Source organism: Nycticebus coucang, chromosome 9 (assembly GCF_027406575.1).
Source record: "Nycticebus coucang isolate mNycCou1 chromosome 9, mNycCou1.pri, whole genome shotgun sequence".
Taxonomy (NCBI): Eukaryota; Metazoa; Chordata; class Mammalia; order Primates; family Lorisidae; genus Nycticebus; species Nycticebus coucang.
In genome coordinates this window covers 40,561,227-40,578,799 of record NC_069788.1, presented here as the reverse complement: position 1 = coordinate 40,578,799, position 17,573 = coordinate 40,561,227, and the positions used below count along the sequence as shown (strand labels likewise).

General features: G+C 39.6%; 1 protein-coding gene across 1 annotated transcript in view; it reads left to right on the top strand.

Annotated features, from left to right (window-relative positions):
• DNAH8 (dynein axonemal heavy chain 8) overlaps window positions 1–17,573 on the top strand; it is a 319,171-nt gene that overhangs the window by 190,961 nt on the left and 110,637 nt on the right. The window contains exons 59-65 of the mRNA XM_053603542.1: window positions 3,246–3,355; window positions 7,378–7,541; window positions 8,367–8,559; window positions 9,921–10,043; window positions 11,559–11,689; window positions 14,748–14,901; window positions 16,370–16,534. Coding sequence (XP_053459517.1) covers window positions 3,246–3,355; window positions 7,378–7,541; window positions 8,367–8,559; window positions 9,921–10,043; window positions 11,559–11,689; window positions 14,748–14,901; window positions 16,370–16,534 — 1,040 coding nt within the window. The remainder of the gene's footprint in view (window positions 1–3,245; window positions 3,356–7,377; window positions 7,542–8,366; window positions 8,560–9,920; window positions 10,044–11,558; window positions 11,690–14,747; window positions 14,902–16,369; window positions 16,535–17,573) is intronic.

The following is a 17,573-nucleotide window of genomic DNA, read 5'->3' as shown; positions in this document are numbered from 1 at the left end:
CTCAACCAAGGGCAATTAAGTGAGACTCTATCTCTACTAAAAAAAAAAAAAAAAAATTAAAAACTTCATTTAAAAGAGAACATTAAAAGAATGAAATGGGGCGGCGCCTGTGGCTCAGTGAGTAGGGCGCCGGCCCCATATGCCGAGGGTGGCGGGTTCGGACCCAGACCCGGCCAAACTGCAACCAAAAAATAGCCGGGCGTTGTGGCGGGCGCCTGTAGTCCCAGCTACTCGGGAGGCTGAGGCAAGAGAATCGCATAAGCCCAAGAGTTAAAGGTTGCTGTGAGCCGTGTGACGCCACGGCACTCTACCCGAGGGCAGTACAGTGAGACTCTGTCTCTACAAAAAAAAAAAAGAATGAAATGACAAGCCCTACAGTGGAAAAAAAGTTTCAACACATGTAATAGTGATAAAAATTGATATTCTGAATATTTGAAGAAATCCTATGAATCAGAGAAAAGCAAACAACCCAATATAAAAAAATGGGCAAAACCCAAGGCACTTTAAAAAGAGGAAAGTAAATGGCCAATAGACAAATGTGCAGATGGTAAACATCACTAGTATTCAGGAAAATACAAGTTAATGACACCAAGGAAATACCATTCTATACCTACTAGATTTGCAAAAATAAAAATTTTTGACAAAATCGAGCATTGGTGAGAATGTAAACCAAGTGGGACTCTCTCACCCCTCGCTGGTGTGGGGTGCAAGTTGCCACAAACTCTTGGGATAATAATTTGGTATTATCACCACAAAGGGAGAACATGTACACATCCTGTACAATTCCACTTCTTGGCTTATTCCAAATTACCATTTTTTTCTTTAATGGTTTGCGCTTTCTGAGTCTCACTTAAAAAGTCCTTTCCTACTCAGATATCATACAGATATTCTTGCATATTTTCTCATAAATATTGCATAGTTTTGCTTTCCGTATTTTGGTCCTCAATTCATCTGTAGTGGATTTTGCACATGCATACCAGTAGACTTATACAGGAATGTTCATAGTACAGTTTTCATGATAGCAAAAACTTGAAATAACCCAAATATTTCTTGCCAGTAAAACTGGATAAATAAATTGTGGCACAGACACACAATGGTATGTGGCAGTGAAAATGAGTGAACACAGCTGCATGCTTCACCGTGGAGGAAGCCCAGAAATATAATGAACATGAGAAGCAAATCACAGAAAAAATATGTGATTCTATAAACTTTTGTTTGTTTGAGACAGAGTCTCACTTTGTCTCCCTCAGTAGAATGTTGTGGTATCACAGCTCACAGCAACCTCAAACTCTTGGGCCCAAGTGATCCTCTTGCCTTAGCCTCCCAAGTAGCTGGGACTACAGGCACCTGCCACAATGCCCAACTATTTGTAGAGACAGGATCTCTCATTCTAGCTCAGGCTGGTCTCTAATTTCTGAGCTCAGTTGATCCACCTACCTTGGTCTCCCAGAGTGCTAGGATTACACACATGAGCCACTGCACCTGGCCAATTCCATTAGTTTAGTTTCCAAAAGTTAAAGTTAAAGCTCAAAAACCTAAGTGGGGAAGCTATGAAGAAAAGCAAGTTACTGATTGTCATCAGATTGGAGTGGTGGCTACCTCTGGAGGAAGGGTGGGGCTATGAACAAGGATAAAGAAACAGGGGCTTCTATGGTACCAAGCAGTGCTATGCTTCTCAGTGTGGTGGTCTGTGCATGGGCGTTTGCTTATGTGGTAAGCTATTTGACATACTCTTCAATATGATTGGTATATTTATTTTTTAATTTTTTTCTTCTTTTTTTAATTTTTATTAAATCATAGCTGTGTACATTAATATGATCATGGGGCACCATACACTTGGTTCATAGATCGTTTGACACATTTTCATCACACTAGTTAGCATAGCTTTCATAGCATCTTCTTAGTTATTTAGCTAAGACCTTTACATTCCACATTTACTAGGATTCACCTATACCCTTGTAAGATGCACCGCAGGTGTAACCCCTCCCTCCACTTACCTCTCCCCTCCCTCCCCTCCCTTTCCCCCTTCTCCCTATTCTTAGGTTGTAACTGGGTTATAGCTTTCATGTGAAGGTCCTACATTAGTTTCATAATAAGGGTGAGTACGTTGTGATTGGTATATTTAAACTGAAGTGGAAAACCAGCCAACCAATCAGAACCTGAGACTCGAAGAGGTGACATAATTGCCCAGTTGGGTGAGGCACAGTATGGTGCTCATCCCCACTTTCTGATCTGGATCTTATGCTTTTTATAACACATTTGTCCCACAAGGAGGTAGAAGTCTAGCGTATAGGATTTCAGGACACAAAAGGGCCTTACAGGAATCCTGCACAACCAGCCATGGCTTGGGAGGGCAATTTCAGGTTTCCCCAAGGCAATTCTTCAGTCAATGTGAACGAACCCCAGTTCCCTTAATCTGCTTCCTCCTCCTGAGCTGCTCACCTCTAAGCAGGTACTCAGATTCACGTTCCTCCGACACCGCCGTGCTCAGAACTGAATGCGTTATTCAACCCGCATTCTCACTGCAGTGAACTAGGGTAATCTCTTTATGTAATCTACATCGAAGACATTTTGAAACTTCAAGAGTAGTTGAAGTTTGAAGTAACATGTAACACAGTCCTTCCTGGGGGTGATTATGACGGCTGGGCTGTCACTGGGCTGGGTGTTCCCTGGGAATGGTACGTGTTTCGCCTAGGCCAGGGCAGTGACTGATGGGAAGTTGGGAGATGTAGGTCCTGATTCCAGCTCTGTCAACAACCAATTCACGTGACCTTGAACAAGTGGCTTCATGTTTGGGCTTGGTCTCCTTCTTCGTAAGATGAGGGGGTAGTTGCTGAACTCTTTTCCAGCTCTCATACACTTCAGAGTGAATGGGGATTTATAGACTTTGGAGCCAGGCCGCCTGGGTTCACATCTCAGATTTGCTGGTGCCCAAGCTGTGCGACCTTGAGCAAGTTACTGAGCTGGCATTAGAATGGGGATAATAATAGTAATCACAGCATCTATCTCATACTGTCCCAGAGGGTGCTGGGGGCATCAAATGAGGCAATACACGTGAAATGCCTCTCCCTGCATACTAGGCTTGGCTAGGCCCACTGCTGACTCCCAGTCTTAGCTGATCCCTTGAAAGAAATTCTGAAGAAACACCCAGCTTGGCTAGTCTTGTAGTGATTTAGTCACTGGGATAAACATGTACTTTGGAATCTTTTAGTTAGCTTATCCCTTCAATCTTGCTTATCTTTCAGGAGTTATTGGCTGTGGATACTTTGATCCCTGTAGAAAGTTCAAACCTGAAGTGTGCGACATGATTTCGAATTTAGTCTCAGTAGGCAGAGTGCTGTGGCAATGGACTAAGGTACAAAACGGTTTGTTGTCAATAATAAAAAAAACTGTCAACTATTATTCCGCCCTAGTTTTCACCTCATGGATCATTAAGTTATCATAACATCCTATGTGGTGGTGGTTTTTAGAAGAGATAAATTAGGTGCTCAGATAGGTTTATGACACCTTTTCCTTCCAGGGACCAAATATTCTGACTAAATGACGCTTTCCATATGTATGAGATAGTGCGGTAAAGCACACACAACATCCAATATAAAGAAGAATTTTGCTGAAATAAGCACGCTGCTTTTCCACCTGTTACTCTGATTTTAACTCTTTGTATCATCTGTCTCCCTCCACTGGACTATGTCCAATGCTCTTAACACATGGACTTCGAGATCTTCTCTGCGAACTAGAACTGGAAGTCTGACCTGTGTGCCTGTCCAAGGTGGAGTGGAGCTGGTAAATGGGTGGAAGTGTTCATAACAAAATAGCCTAGATTCTAACATACAAGTCAGCGCCCTGAATAAAGCTCAGTGAGCCTGGTAGCCATCACTGGGTGACGTAGGTAGTACTCATGAGAAGGCAATTAGTGTAGGTCTGAGATGAAAATAGGTTGATGTGTTTGTCAGAAGGTGGTAAAGGAGATGAGGAGTAGTTGTCATAGTTCTCTCTGCACACATGTGGGTGGCACTTGCCTCCTGGGAAATCTGCAGTTTGCCAGCCTTTCGGATTCCTGGGTGGACTAGGGGAAGTTTAGATAACAGAGTCCACCAAAGAGGAGGGGGTGCTTCTTACGCCATGCTCTTCCACACAGCCACCTCTAGCAATCAGTCCCTTGTGGGGGCACTGCGCTTTATGGGAGGGTCTTTGCACATGCTGTTCTGCCTCTTTAAAAAACCTGAAAAATGAATGTTAAGGTCTGAGCATCTGAGATAATTTTCTATGGTAAGATCCATCTGTTTTCCAGTATGCTGCTGTTCGATTTAATGTGCTTATGTACATAGTTTTCTGAAAAGTTTTGCCCTTGCAGGTGTTTCTCCATGGAAGTTTCTTTTATCTGAATGTTTACTGGCTCTATTTCCTCTTTCTTTCCCTCTTTAGCCCATTTTGCACAATCTTTCATTTCCATTGCTCTCAAGGTCACCAAAGACCTCAATCTTGCCAAATTACAAATTGTTCCTCATACATGATTTTCTTTCTTTCTTTCTTTCTTTTTTTTTTTTTTTTTAGCAGCTTTTGACCCATATGATCCCTCTGAACACTTTCTTCACTTGGCTGCAGAGTCTCCTCATGCTCCTCACACCCCGGCAGACAGGTTTTTCTCCTATCTCACTGGCTACCTTTTAAAAGTTTCCCTCTTCTCTCCCTCCTCTGGATACTGGAATGCACCTGGTCTTGAGTCTGGGATCTCTTCTCTAACTACATTCTTTCCCTAGGTGGTCTCATCCAGCTTCCAGGCTTTCAATACCATCTCTATGCTGACAACTTCAAAATCAATACCTTCATCCCAGGCCTCTCTGCCTGGCTCCAGACTAATTTCTAACTGCGTAATGAACATCACTGTTTTGATGTTTAATATTCATCTCAAAGTTAACATGTCCAAACAGAACTCTTAATATTCTTAACTATGATCCTCCTTTAGGCTTTTGCATCTTGGTTAATAGCAACACCCAATTATCCGGCTTCTCAAGCTAAAAAAACAAAAAAAAAGGGCCCCATCCTTGATTGTCTTTCTCATCACCTGTATATAGTCCGCGAGTGAGTTTCAGTGACCTTACCATCAAAATAATCCCAAGGCCGAGCACTCCTCGCCGCCCGCTGCGGCTGCCTGGCGTGTGCGCCTGTCACTGGTCCTTTGGACCATGCAGTGACTTCCCGACCAGCCTCCTTTCTTCCTTCTTGGCCTCCTGGAGTCTGCTCTTAACAGTCCTAGAATGATATTTTAAAAAAGTAAACCAAAGGTCATTACTCCTTCATAAAACTGTCAGTAGATTCCAGGTACACTTATAGCAAACCCAACCTGAGCCTCCCCCTGCCTTCCCTCCCCTCTGTCATTCTGCCCCGTCCCAGCAAGCAGCCCTCCTCTTCTCTCGGGCCCTTTAACTCACTAGGCTCTCCACACTGCTGGGCTGTTAGACTTGGTTTGGCTCCTTCTTGCCATTCTTATCTTCAGAGGGACTTTCCCAGAATGTCCTCTAGCATAACTGCCCACGCCCCTGTCCCTGACCTTCTCTGTCTCCTGACCCTGCTTTATTTTTTTTTTAACTGTGGCTTTTGTTGTTAATACTTGTCCATTTGCCTGTTTATAAACGTATTTGTTTCCTGTTCATGCTCAGGTTCCCTCACAGTATGGCAGCTCCCTTGGTGGTAGCAAATATAGATTTCCTGTTTACCATAGTTTCTTCTTAAGACCAGTGGAAGATGCTCAGTCATTGGAAAATGAATGACTCTCCCTCCCCTTCCCACCCCCAAATAAGCAGCCTTCTTTGTATCTTTTTAAACCTCCCATCTTCACAAAGCACTCCTAATCCATTGGTACCGTGTCAGGCACCCCAACTTTATATTACTTTACATGGCTTTAAAGCACAAGCAGGTGAGAAAAGAAAGAAGGTGACAGAAAGCAAAGGGAAATATTAGAAGAGAAGGGAAGAAGTGAGTTAACAAATAATGAGAAGAAGGGGGGAAGGAATTATTTTTACAGTCTCTTAAACGACTGCTTCTGTTACCAATGGCTGCCATCAAAACTATAGTCTTTTACTATAAAGGAAAAAAAAACAATATTCACATAACCTTATCCCTTTGAGAATTTTTGCACATTTATAATGTAAATATGTGTTATTTTAGTGGATAAAAGCGAACATTTTAGCTGGCAGTGGAACTGAGCAAAGAGGGAAATTGAAAGGTGATGGATAAAATAACACTTCTTTTCATAACATCTCCCTATGGTACCTGCTCTTTTAACTTGCACTGTGAATTAGCCTGCAAAAATTATTCTACGGACTCCATAGGGTGCTTTTTCAATACAGAAGGGGCTTATTTTATGAACAGATATTGAAGAAGCCATTTACTTTCCTGAATTAGTTGTCTGAGAAGTTGTATTACCAGAATTATCATTGTTTTCACTTTCAAAAATGATGCTAATTATATCAATTATGATCTTTATACATGGCCAGCAATGCTTTCGACACCTATAGTACCTGACTTTATTCCTTTACTGGCATCTCTCTGGGTAAGAGTGTGTTATTGTTACAGCTTTGCCTTCTTATTCTCTACAAGTTGGTAGAAATAGTAGGTAAATTAGTATAGCTGAGCACAGTCTGTGTGCTCAAATAAACAAAAACCCAGAAAAAGCAGCTATTACAGTACTTACAGCTGCATGTCAGAAATGCGTGTCAACTTACTATAGATCCGCAGAGGTATGGAAGAGTGTTGACTGAGTTTGAATCCCCACAGTGAAATCCAAACACAGTGAGGTTTGTAATCAAAGCAGTCTGCAGAAGAGGCATTACTGACCTTAAACATGAACATCCATTGTTCTTACTGCATAATCACCTGCTCTGTTCAGTTTTCTGTTATGAAAACTACTAAGGTTAACAGTGGTTAGGAATGATTATTCCCGTAATTCACAAAGTTCTTTCCCCCCCCGCTTTTGTACAATTTCAGATTACTGTGAGGGTACCAACACCTAGGTTACAATGTTTGCGTTTGTTAGGTAGAGTCCCTCTTGTAGTTGTGTCTGCACCCCCACATAGTTCTTAAGAACTCAGCAGAAGTGACTTATTCAGAGCCAACTGATAATGATAGAACGAGGCATCCAGCGCTTTATTCTTGGATCTATCATAGTCAAGGGCTTAGAGTCTTTTAAATTCTATGTGTGTGTTTCTCTCTTTTTTCCTGTCAGGCCTGTGACAAGAACGTGAACTTAATCTTGATTTATTTACTCAGCCTATTTTACTGAAATAGGATTTGTGAGATAGAATAGTTGTAAAAGCAGTTCTATTTTTAGTTTTATCTGAAAACTAATCAAGAGTATTACATTTTTTTCCTCTCTAGGTGAAGATGCTGCCAACTCCTTCTAAATTTCATTACATCTTCAATCTTCGAGATCTTTCCAGAATTTGGCAAGGAATGTTGACCATAAAAGCTGAGGAGTGTGACTCGCTTCCTGTTCTCCTGTCACTTTTCAAACACGAGTGCAATAGAGTAATTGCAGACAGGTACTTACAGCACTTGAGTTGAAGTGTGCTGCCTGAGAGGTTTAATTCTTGCTTTGCCTGCTCAGATAAGTAGTACAGGAGCATTGTCTTGACTTGCCATGGGGCTTCTGAAGCTTTGATGACACTTCCCACCTGCTGGTTGCCTTGAAAATTGCTCTGCTAATTTACCGGAGTATTAACTTCAACAATACATCATTATAAATCACATCATCAGAGAGTTGATAGCATTTTGTAATAAATTTTTGTTGCCCACGTTTCCTAAAAGTTGTTAGTTCTGGGTAGGTTTTACATGGCGCAATCTTGTTCCACCCCATTAAAGTTAAGCTATCCCCCGAAAGTTAAATTCAGTCATCTTTCTGAGCCTCGGTTTCTCCGTCTGTGACAGAGGACGCTCATGCCAGTCTCACCAAGTTATAGAGTGCCTGGCACGTCTCCCCGGTAGCCGGTCCTTGTCCCGTGTTGCCCCTTCTTGTTCTCTCTTCCCTCTGTGATACTGTAAGTCTGACAAGAACCTTCCTGCACTCTGCAACCACAAGCCCAGGCAGGGGACACAGGCCCGCCTGGACCAGAGCTTCTGTACTCCCACTGCACGTTGTAGACTCCTCTGACCTCACCCAGGGGGTGTTCATCTGTGTTTTCTATAAGTAATACCACTCATGCTCTCACTCTCAGGAGGGGGTTATGCCCTTCCTGTCCAAAGGCACAACAGACTGTTTGTCCGTCCTGAGGTGAGGAGGGTCCAGGGTGGAGGCGGAGAGGAGGGAAGTATTCAGTTAGAAAAGATGCTTTCATCTTCCGCGTTCTTACTACTACTTCCCCCCTCAGATTTATAACTCCTGAAGATGAGCAGTGGTTTAATGTACATCTTATTCATGCAATTGAAGAAAATATTGGCTCCGATGTGGCATCGTGTATTCTCCCCGAACCATACTTTGTGGATTTTCTCCGTGAGATACCTGAACCGACTGGTGATGAACCCGAAGACACTGCATTTGAAGTACCCAAAATCTATGAACTGGTATTTATTTTCATCTCTTAAAAGAGGTTTTCAGATCATTCATCTTACTAGGTATTTCTCTCTTCATCATGTAACTTGTAAGTTATTTACGTGTTGTGATTCTTAGTCATCATGTACCAATTCCTTCAGTGAAATTTAGCATCAGTCTCATTCACATCAGGTACTAAGACAAATATGCCTACTGTCACCACTTAATATTGCTGTGGAAGTTCTGGGCAAAGCAAGAAAATGACAAAAGTAGATACTGTTATCAGAAAAAAATCCAAAATACTATTGCTCATAGATACGACTGCCGAATTACATAATCCAAGAGAATTTAAAACCTGCTTTTACTGATGAGTTCAGGAAGGATGACCAAGTGTACATAAACAGGAAACTCCAGTAACTATCCTCTATATCAGGGGTTGGCAGATTACGGTGGCGGGGGACAAATCCGGACTACTGCTTTATTTTTGTTAGACTGATGAGCTAAGAAGGATTTTTACATTTTAAAATGGTTAGAAAAAAATCCAAAGAAGAAGAATATCATGTGACTTGTAAAAACTACAATTTCAGTGTTCATAAGTAAAGTTTTATTGGGGCATAGGCAAACCCATTTGTTTACATATTGTCTGTGGTTGCTTTTGCACTTCAAGGGCAGAGTCAAATAGTTGCAACAGACACTGTATGTCCAGCTACACCTATGATATTTACCATCTTACCCTGCATAGAAAATGTCTTCTAACCCTTGCCCACAATCACCAGACAGAAAACATAACATAAAAATATTTGATTTGACAACAACTGTAAAATATGTAGGAATCAAAATGTTAAAAGTTTACTTGAGTAAACAGCAACACATCATTCTTTCTAAAGTAATGTGTAAATTTAATGAAATTTGGAAGAGGATTCCAAAGGCATGTTTTAAAAAATAGGGTGGCATAATAAAGTAATTCCACAGTGCTTGTAGATCAAAGAATTGAATGGGGAGAAGCAATTTGCAAAACAAAGAAAGTGGGTATTTCCTTCTGGAACAACAAAGATTTGTGGATTTGACTACACAAATAAGATTAAACTTCTGTATCTTTTTTAAAAACCATAAACAATTAAAAAAAGCAAATGAAAACTAAAATAAATTTTGTTACACTTGTGGGTTACCATGGATGAGAGTAGATGCTGAGCCTCTTGAAGGGAAACGTCAGAATGATTTTGTATTGGAAATCAACTAGTGCGGTTAAGTTTCAGGCCTCTAACAATGAAAATAGCTAAAAGTAGACTAACGTAGAATTACTTGTGTGTGTCTTCACAATTGCTACTTTAATAAATATTTAGATCATATATATATATATATATATATCTTTTTTTTCTCTCCCCACCCGTAGGTACCATCCTTTGACTTTCTGTCTGAGAAACTCCAGTTTTACCAGAGACAGTTCAATGAAATCATTAGGGGAACAACTTTAGATCTGGTGTTTTTTAAAGATGCAATGACTCATCTTATCAAGGTTCTAACTATTAACTATTTACTGGAATAAATCGATTGTGTAAAAGCTCAGTAAATTACATAGAGAAACTTGTTGAGAAAATAAATGTATACGATCAGGTAGAGTGAATATATAAGTTGGATCAGTTCACTCTCCCGCAATGCAAAGAATGAATATTGACTTACCTGTAGGACAGCAAATATTTTTCAAGGGCAAATCGATGGCTTTGGTGTGCAGAGTTTTACCTTCCTAGAAAGTAAGGTAGAGAGTCATGGGAAGAAATATACCCTCCTTAAGTTATTTGTTGACATTATGGGAATCCTATTTCCCATGGAGGAAAAGATGTTGCTTTAAAAAGTATCAATGTCATGATTGACTTACAGATTCTGAACCAACTGTAGGGGAAAGGGTAAGTCAGGTGTGCTGGACTGGTGAAAAAACCGAAGCCCGTTAGAGGTAGTGCCAAAAAGGGGCATAGTTTGATCCAAGTCTGAAGGGCTGGAGAAAGAAGTTGTTTACTTACATGTAGTTGGTTGATGGAAAAGGATCTTCCTCGGGAAGTGACAGCATGGAGTAGGTTTGATAAATAGAAGTCAGTTAACTCTGTTTTTATTGCATTATTGTCTTTTGCAAAGTTGGTGAAACTCCAGATGTCCTAGAGCCGTTTTCACATTCATCCATCCAACAAGTAATTATTGAGCACCTACTGTGGCTAGGTCTTGGGGATCTGAGGGCCTTGAGAACCTGTTCTAGGTGCAAAGCCATAACTGGTTAGCATATTTTAAAATATAATAGTAGAATTAATACACACCAGTGTGTCATTATTAATCTTCCACCTTTAAATTTTGAATTTTAAAAAATTTTATTTTTCATAGTGAAAATGGATTTAGTGATCCAACTAGACTTTCTTCCTAATCAGTGACAATAATACAAAAGACGGCTTTTAAGCAATAGCTTGGCCCCCTTCACCTGCATGAGATTTGAATAGCAATTTGAGTCTTATCCTCGCCAAGGAAATCAACCATAGATTGACTTGAGGCTGTCTCTCCAAGTCTGTTTCTAGAAATGACCTCCCATGTCCATAGTAAACAGAATTTTGCTACATATAAAATGTTTTTTGGCAAAGATCTGGTAGAGGAGGTAGTATTAATTGTAGAGGTGGGTGTCTACATGATTCATTGTGTTGGACTGATGAATAATAAGCAAATAATTCTAAACTTTTCTTACGTCTTCTGTAGATTGGGAAGAGCAGATCTAGTATCCATTGTATCTAAAAATAGCACAGAATAATTTTGAAATAGAAGGAACTAAAGTCAGTTCTATTTTTCATGATATAGATGGAGAAGGAAAGAATTTGAGTTGAATAAATTAATGCCGCATGTAACACTTTAATTTTAATTTTTAAAAATCTGAGGTATACTATTACAAGGAAAAAGTCTAATGTAGTCCAGAAACAAAACCGTGGACCCTTTTAATGCAAGAAAATGTGGATTTTGCATCCTGTTTTCAAATAAACATTATTTTATTTCAAAACAGATCTCACGAGTAATTCGAACATCATGTGGAAATGCATTGCTGGTGGGTGTTGGTGGTTCGGGAAAACAAAGTCTTTCAAGATTGGCCTCTTTTATAGCTGGATATCAAATATTCCAGATAACATTAACCAGGTAGGATAAAATAAAACATGACAAAGTCTTTCTACAGTTAGTTTTTCTGGAGTTAAATGTTTTAAAAAACCACAATAATTTGGTCTATTTTTAAAAGTAAACTTTAAGTATTACATCTATAAGGAATTATATTAATACATTAATCTTGGGTCAGAACACCTATGTAACCAGCCCACAAGTGAAGAAATAAAGCCCTGCTGGCACCCCAGAAGTACCCATGTATCATGTCTCAGGCATCACCTGGCAGAGGCGATCCACGTTCTGACTCCTAAGTGCATTGGTTAGTTTGGCCAAGTTTTGAGGTTTATATCAAAGGGCTCATGTGGGATTTGCTTCTTTTGTATCCCATTTCTATTCTTGTGCTATGTTTGTGAGATTCACTCCTGATGCTGCATGGAGCAGTAGTTTATTCACATATTACCACAATTTATTTATCCATTGTAGTGTGTGGGCCAATAGAGGTGCTGTGTCTGGGTACATTCCTACAGGTAAAATTCCTGGGTAGAGAGTGTGCAGATGTTCTTCTTTAGTGGATCTGTGAAGTCGTTTTCCAAAGTGGTTGTTCCAGTTTGCAGTTCGGCCAGCACGTGAGAGTTTCCGTGGCTGGATCCTTGGCACTGTGAGTCTTTTCCATCTTAGCAGAGCTGAGGGTGTGCGGTGGTGTCTCACTGTGGCTTCAGTTTGCGTTTCCCAGATGACTCATCATGTCCGGGACTTTTTCACCTCACATTGGCTGTCTGGGTAGCTTCTTTCATGAAATACCTGCTTGAGCCCTTTGCCCATTTTTTCCCCAATTGGGTTGTGATTCTTTATCTTGTCGATTATTAGGAATTCATTCTGTGTTTTGGATATAATTCCTTTGTCAGAGTGCGTATCACAGATACCTGCTCCCACTTAGCGATTTGCCTTTTTACTTAGTGGATCTTGATTTTAATGAAAAGTTATCATTTTTTCCCCCTTTATGTTTAATACTTTTATATGCTGTTTAAAAATCTTTGTTTTCCCCAAGGTCACAAAGATGTTCTCCTATGATTTCCTTCACATTTACAAATAAAATTTACTACTTTCACAACTAGAACTATAATATGCCCCAAATTTAATTTCTTACAAATCTAAGGTAGTAATTGAGATTATGATTTCCAATATAGATATCTAGTTGATCCAGTTACATTTATTTAAAAAGTCCTCTTTTCTCTGCCACACGACTATGTTATTTTTTGTTGCCAATCATCTGATCCTAGATGTATAAGTGACGTCTGTGCCACTGGTTTGCTTATCTATCTTTATGCCGTTACTCACTGTTTTAATTATTGTAGTTCTTTAATATGTATACATATGTAATATTTTTATGTTTGGTGGTTTCAGATTTTCAAGTTTGTTATTGTTCTTCAAGATTGTCTTGACTAATTGGGTTGTTCATTTCCCATGAATTTTAGGTCAGTTTGCCAATTTATAAGCACACACATACCCCCATTCTGCTGCCATGCAAATGGAAAATAAAAATTTCATAAGATACAATTTATAAGAGCATTTTAAAAACGATAAAATATCATATACCTAGAGATTAGTTAAGTTAAATTTTAAAAATTTAATTAGTTGTCAGTATTTAAAAATTGGGAGGTTTCACGTTTTAGACAAACATTTTTCTGACTTCTCTTGAAATAATTGGGAGCTCTGCCAACCGAGGGCCTGTGTGTCCCTGGTGGCTGGAGCTGGGCGGCAGCCGCTTCCTTAGATGAGGCGTGCAGCCCTGCAGGTTACTGGAGACCCGCCAGCACTGCCGCACTTCCTTGGCATCACCTGCCTGGTTGCTGGAGGTGTCTGAATTTGCAGTGCTGGGGTAGGTGATGCTACCGTCATCCTAGTTAGAAATGACAAAAGTTTAAATTAAGGCAGATGTATTACCTACATTTTCTTATTTTCTTCTTTCTTTTCTCTTTCTTTCATTCGTTCTTTTTTTTTTAAGAGACAAGGTATTTCTCTATGTTGTTCAGGCTGGCCTTGAACTCTTGGGCTCAAGCAATCCTCTTGCCTCAGCTTCCCTAGTAGCAGGGACTACAGCCAGGCACCACTGCACTAGGCATTTTCTGTATTCTTGATTCTCTGATACCTGGAGCCCTGTTGACTTAGCCTTCCCAGTTAGGCAATGCTTAGCAATTCAAACAACTTGTCCAATCCAGAGAGGTCAGGCCCCCTAAGAGGAGTGTGTTGTGACTATCTCCATATATTGCAAGAGCAGTACAGTAATATTTGGGGTAGGTTTAAAATGGTCTTGCCCTATGACTTACACTGCAGCACCTCCTTCAAATGAGGGTTTCCTTGTCATCCTTGCTGTTGGCCGATTGTGAGATTTATATATAATACTTCGGAAAATGTCAGCTTTTCTTGTACCTAGAGATTAGTTAAATTAAATTTAATTAACTTACAGTTTTACATGTTACATCACCTCTGGTAGCACACATATCTAACAAGAAACAGAGTAAACAGAAAAACGAAGACCAAGAGCTTCTCTTTTCATAATCCATAACCAACTAATTATACCATTTCCACCTGACATAATGCGTCTTTTTCCATAGGCTTTCTGTGTATCTAACTACTTAATGAGCTGTGAAAACTGTCATTACATGTAACTAACTTTGTTACATATAATGAACTATATGTAACAAACCATATCACTGACTTTGTTCACAATTTATTGTGAATTTTTCACCAAACGAAACTCAACCAAATTTCAGATTGGTTTTAGATATCGCACACACAATCACTTGGGTGGTCTCTGTTGCTGAGGCCTGGCAAATTGCAGACACTAAAATTCCGTGCTGCGTGGCTTCCTTCTAGTCAATGCCCTATCTTTCACTGCTCAATTTAAGTAAAACATGTTGGTTTTACTGGTAACATACAGTTTTTTAGCTCTAATCTCTGTATTGTTTAGCAGGCACTATTATTATCTATGGGAGCAGGTGCAGATTATGCTTTAATTATCCTGGATTATTATGTTATTGTGTTTTGAGATAAATTATGGCTTTATATTTCAATTTTCTTTCACATCCCTTTTTAGGTCTTACAATGTGACTAATCTAACAGATGATTTAAAAGCTTTATACAAAGTTGCTGGTGGTGAAGGAAAAGGCATCACCTTCATCTTTACTGACAATGAAATAAAAGATGAGGCGTTTCTGGAATACCTTAACAACTTGCTGTCCTCAGGGGAGGTAGGTCTCCAAAGTAGGAAAAAAAACTCATATTGTAAAAATATAAATTATATTTGAATAGAAAAATCAGCAACCCTTCAGAAGTGAGGCTGTTTAGCAGGTTTTTGATTTTAGAAATGATTAGCATATGAGATTTAGTAGATTTTTTTGAAGTTCCATTGAAATTAATGCCACCCACCTCCAGATTTTTTGTGTCCTTTGTTCTACTTTAAATATGAATCCTTACTTTTTTTTTCCACTCTTCAATTCTATCTTATAATTTATTTTAGGAGAAGCAAAGTATCTGTATCTATCTATTCTATGTACGTGTCAAGGGTATGAAAGAGTTCTGTTAGTGTATGTGGATGTTGCACTGCCACTGCTCACACCACTTGTGTGTTTGGTACCTTGTGAGAAGGCCTCAGAGGACTCTGTATAAACAGATGGAGCATCCCAAATCCAAAAATCTGAAGTTCAAAATGCTCCAAAATGCAAAACTTTCTGAGCACCAACAGGATGCTCAGAGGAAATGCTTATTTGAACATTTTTGATTTCAGATACTTGGATTTGGGATGTTCAATCAGGAAGTATATACTGGGAATATTCCAAAATCCAAAAAAATCGAAAGTCTATAACACTATTAGTCCCAAGCAGTTTGAATTAGGAATGGTCAACCTGTATTTGTACTCATGTCCAGTAAGGATACATGGCCGGATCAGTCAAGAAAAAGACATGTCAGGTGGAGTCTGGAGGAATCCCCGAGCAGGCTTTCTGTGCTGTCACTAAGGGGCCACAGAGTGTGCGGTCCCTTCTGCATGAAGTGCAGTGACCTCTGCACTGTATTCTGTTCAGGAAGCTGTTTGAGATGCAGAGTCCAGCGGTTTGCTTTGGGTCTGGTCGTGTCGTCACCCTCTGACTAGCTAGGCACACAAAGGTCCAAGTTCCTGATTCCTACAAGGAAAGCAGGTGTGCACCATGTTTCACAGCCTAGTAGGCCCAGCAGAACAAACTGGTCAGTAATGGGGGAGATATTCCAAAAGCCAAGTTCCTTGATGCCAGTCAAGGGCCGGCTCTACAAGCGTATCCTTTGCAAGATTAGGCCTGTTGTGTATTAACTCTTTCCTGCACAATGGTGTATACAGCTGGTTAATGGTGCACAAGCTACTTAAGTATTTTGGAGCCAGAGTTGAGAAGACTGTGAGTCAAACAGAAGGCATCACTGGACACTTTAAGGAGGTGACTGAAATGGTGGAGGAGATAGCTTTTTGGTGGTAACTGTGTGAATATAGGAAAACATAATTTACTCTTGCTTAAGATGCTCAGTAGAAAGTTTCACTCTTGGTCATCTCTAGCTGACCAAGGATTTGACCTGTAGAGATGCAGGAAGAAAACATGAAACAAGATGACATGAAAACAGAGAGTAGACTTGGCAGTGAATTGGCCCTGGGTAACTCTTAAATCAGAACACTTTCTTGTCTGTTCCTTAAAGATCTCCAATTTGTTTGCAAGAGATGAGATGGATGAAATCACCCAAAGCCTGATTTCAGTGATGAAAAGGGAGCTGCCTCGCCATCCTCCTACCTTTGATAATCTGTACGAGTACTTTATTTCAAGGTCGAGAAAGAACTTGCACGTTGTTCTCTGCTTTTCTCCAGTGAGTTTTATTTTTATTTGTGTCCAGGTAGTGGGAGTTACTTATTTAAAGGTATTTAGTTTACCTTCTCTGATGAGATGGCTTGTTCAGAAATTATTTGTATGTTGAATTAACATTATGAATACTTTACTGTTGTTAATCTCCATTGGCCAAAATCTCATTTCCAATGTGATCATTTAAAATATTCATATTATTAGAAGTTGTTGCATTGGCTGCATTTTTCATTAATCACCTAGAGACAAGGATTATTTGAATCATAAGAGATTTTGTGATGTAATCTCATCCAGCTCCACCATTACCTCCAAGGTACTCACACCATGGAGTCTACTAGAATGTCCTTGATGTAAGATTGAATATCTCCAGCTCACTGTGCTAATACAGTAGCCATTTGTTATACATGGTGATTTAAATATTGATTAATTAAAGTTAAGTAAAAATAAAAATTCAATTCTTCAGTCCCGCTAACCCCATTTCCAATGCTTGGTGGTTATGTGTTCTAATGCTTTCCACGCTGGAAAGCACATACATAAAACATTTCCATTATTGCTTAAACTTCTTCTGGATAGCTTTGCTCCAGGTTGTTGTTGGTGGTGGGGTCTCATTAATTTACCAGGCAGCCTTATTCATTTTTAGATGTCTAATTGCCAGAAAACTCTTCTTTGTAATCAGTTGAATTTTGTCTAACTGTGCTTTTTCTCCTCTGACTCTGTTCTGTAATGAACACAATTCCTGTTCAGATACTTGAGAAGGTTTTTGTAGACTCCCTAAGTTGTTTTTTTTTTTTTTTAGCCTTATCATCTGTTTCTGCGACAGTTCACTTCTCCTAGTGTCTAGGCCTTTTACTGCCCTGATGCTCTCTCTCTGAAAGAGTTCTGGTTTGTCAGTTTCCTCTTAAAAGGCAGTTCCTAGAATCAACTGCAATAATGTAGATGTAGCCCCAGGACAGGGAAGAATGTGAAATGTATTTTGTGTCTTCACCTGAATACTAAATTTATGTATTATTGCAAGCTAAGACTTTTATTTGTTTCAAATTTTTGAT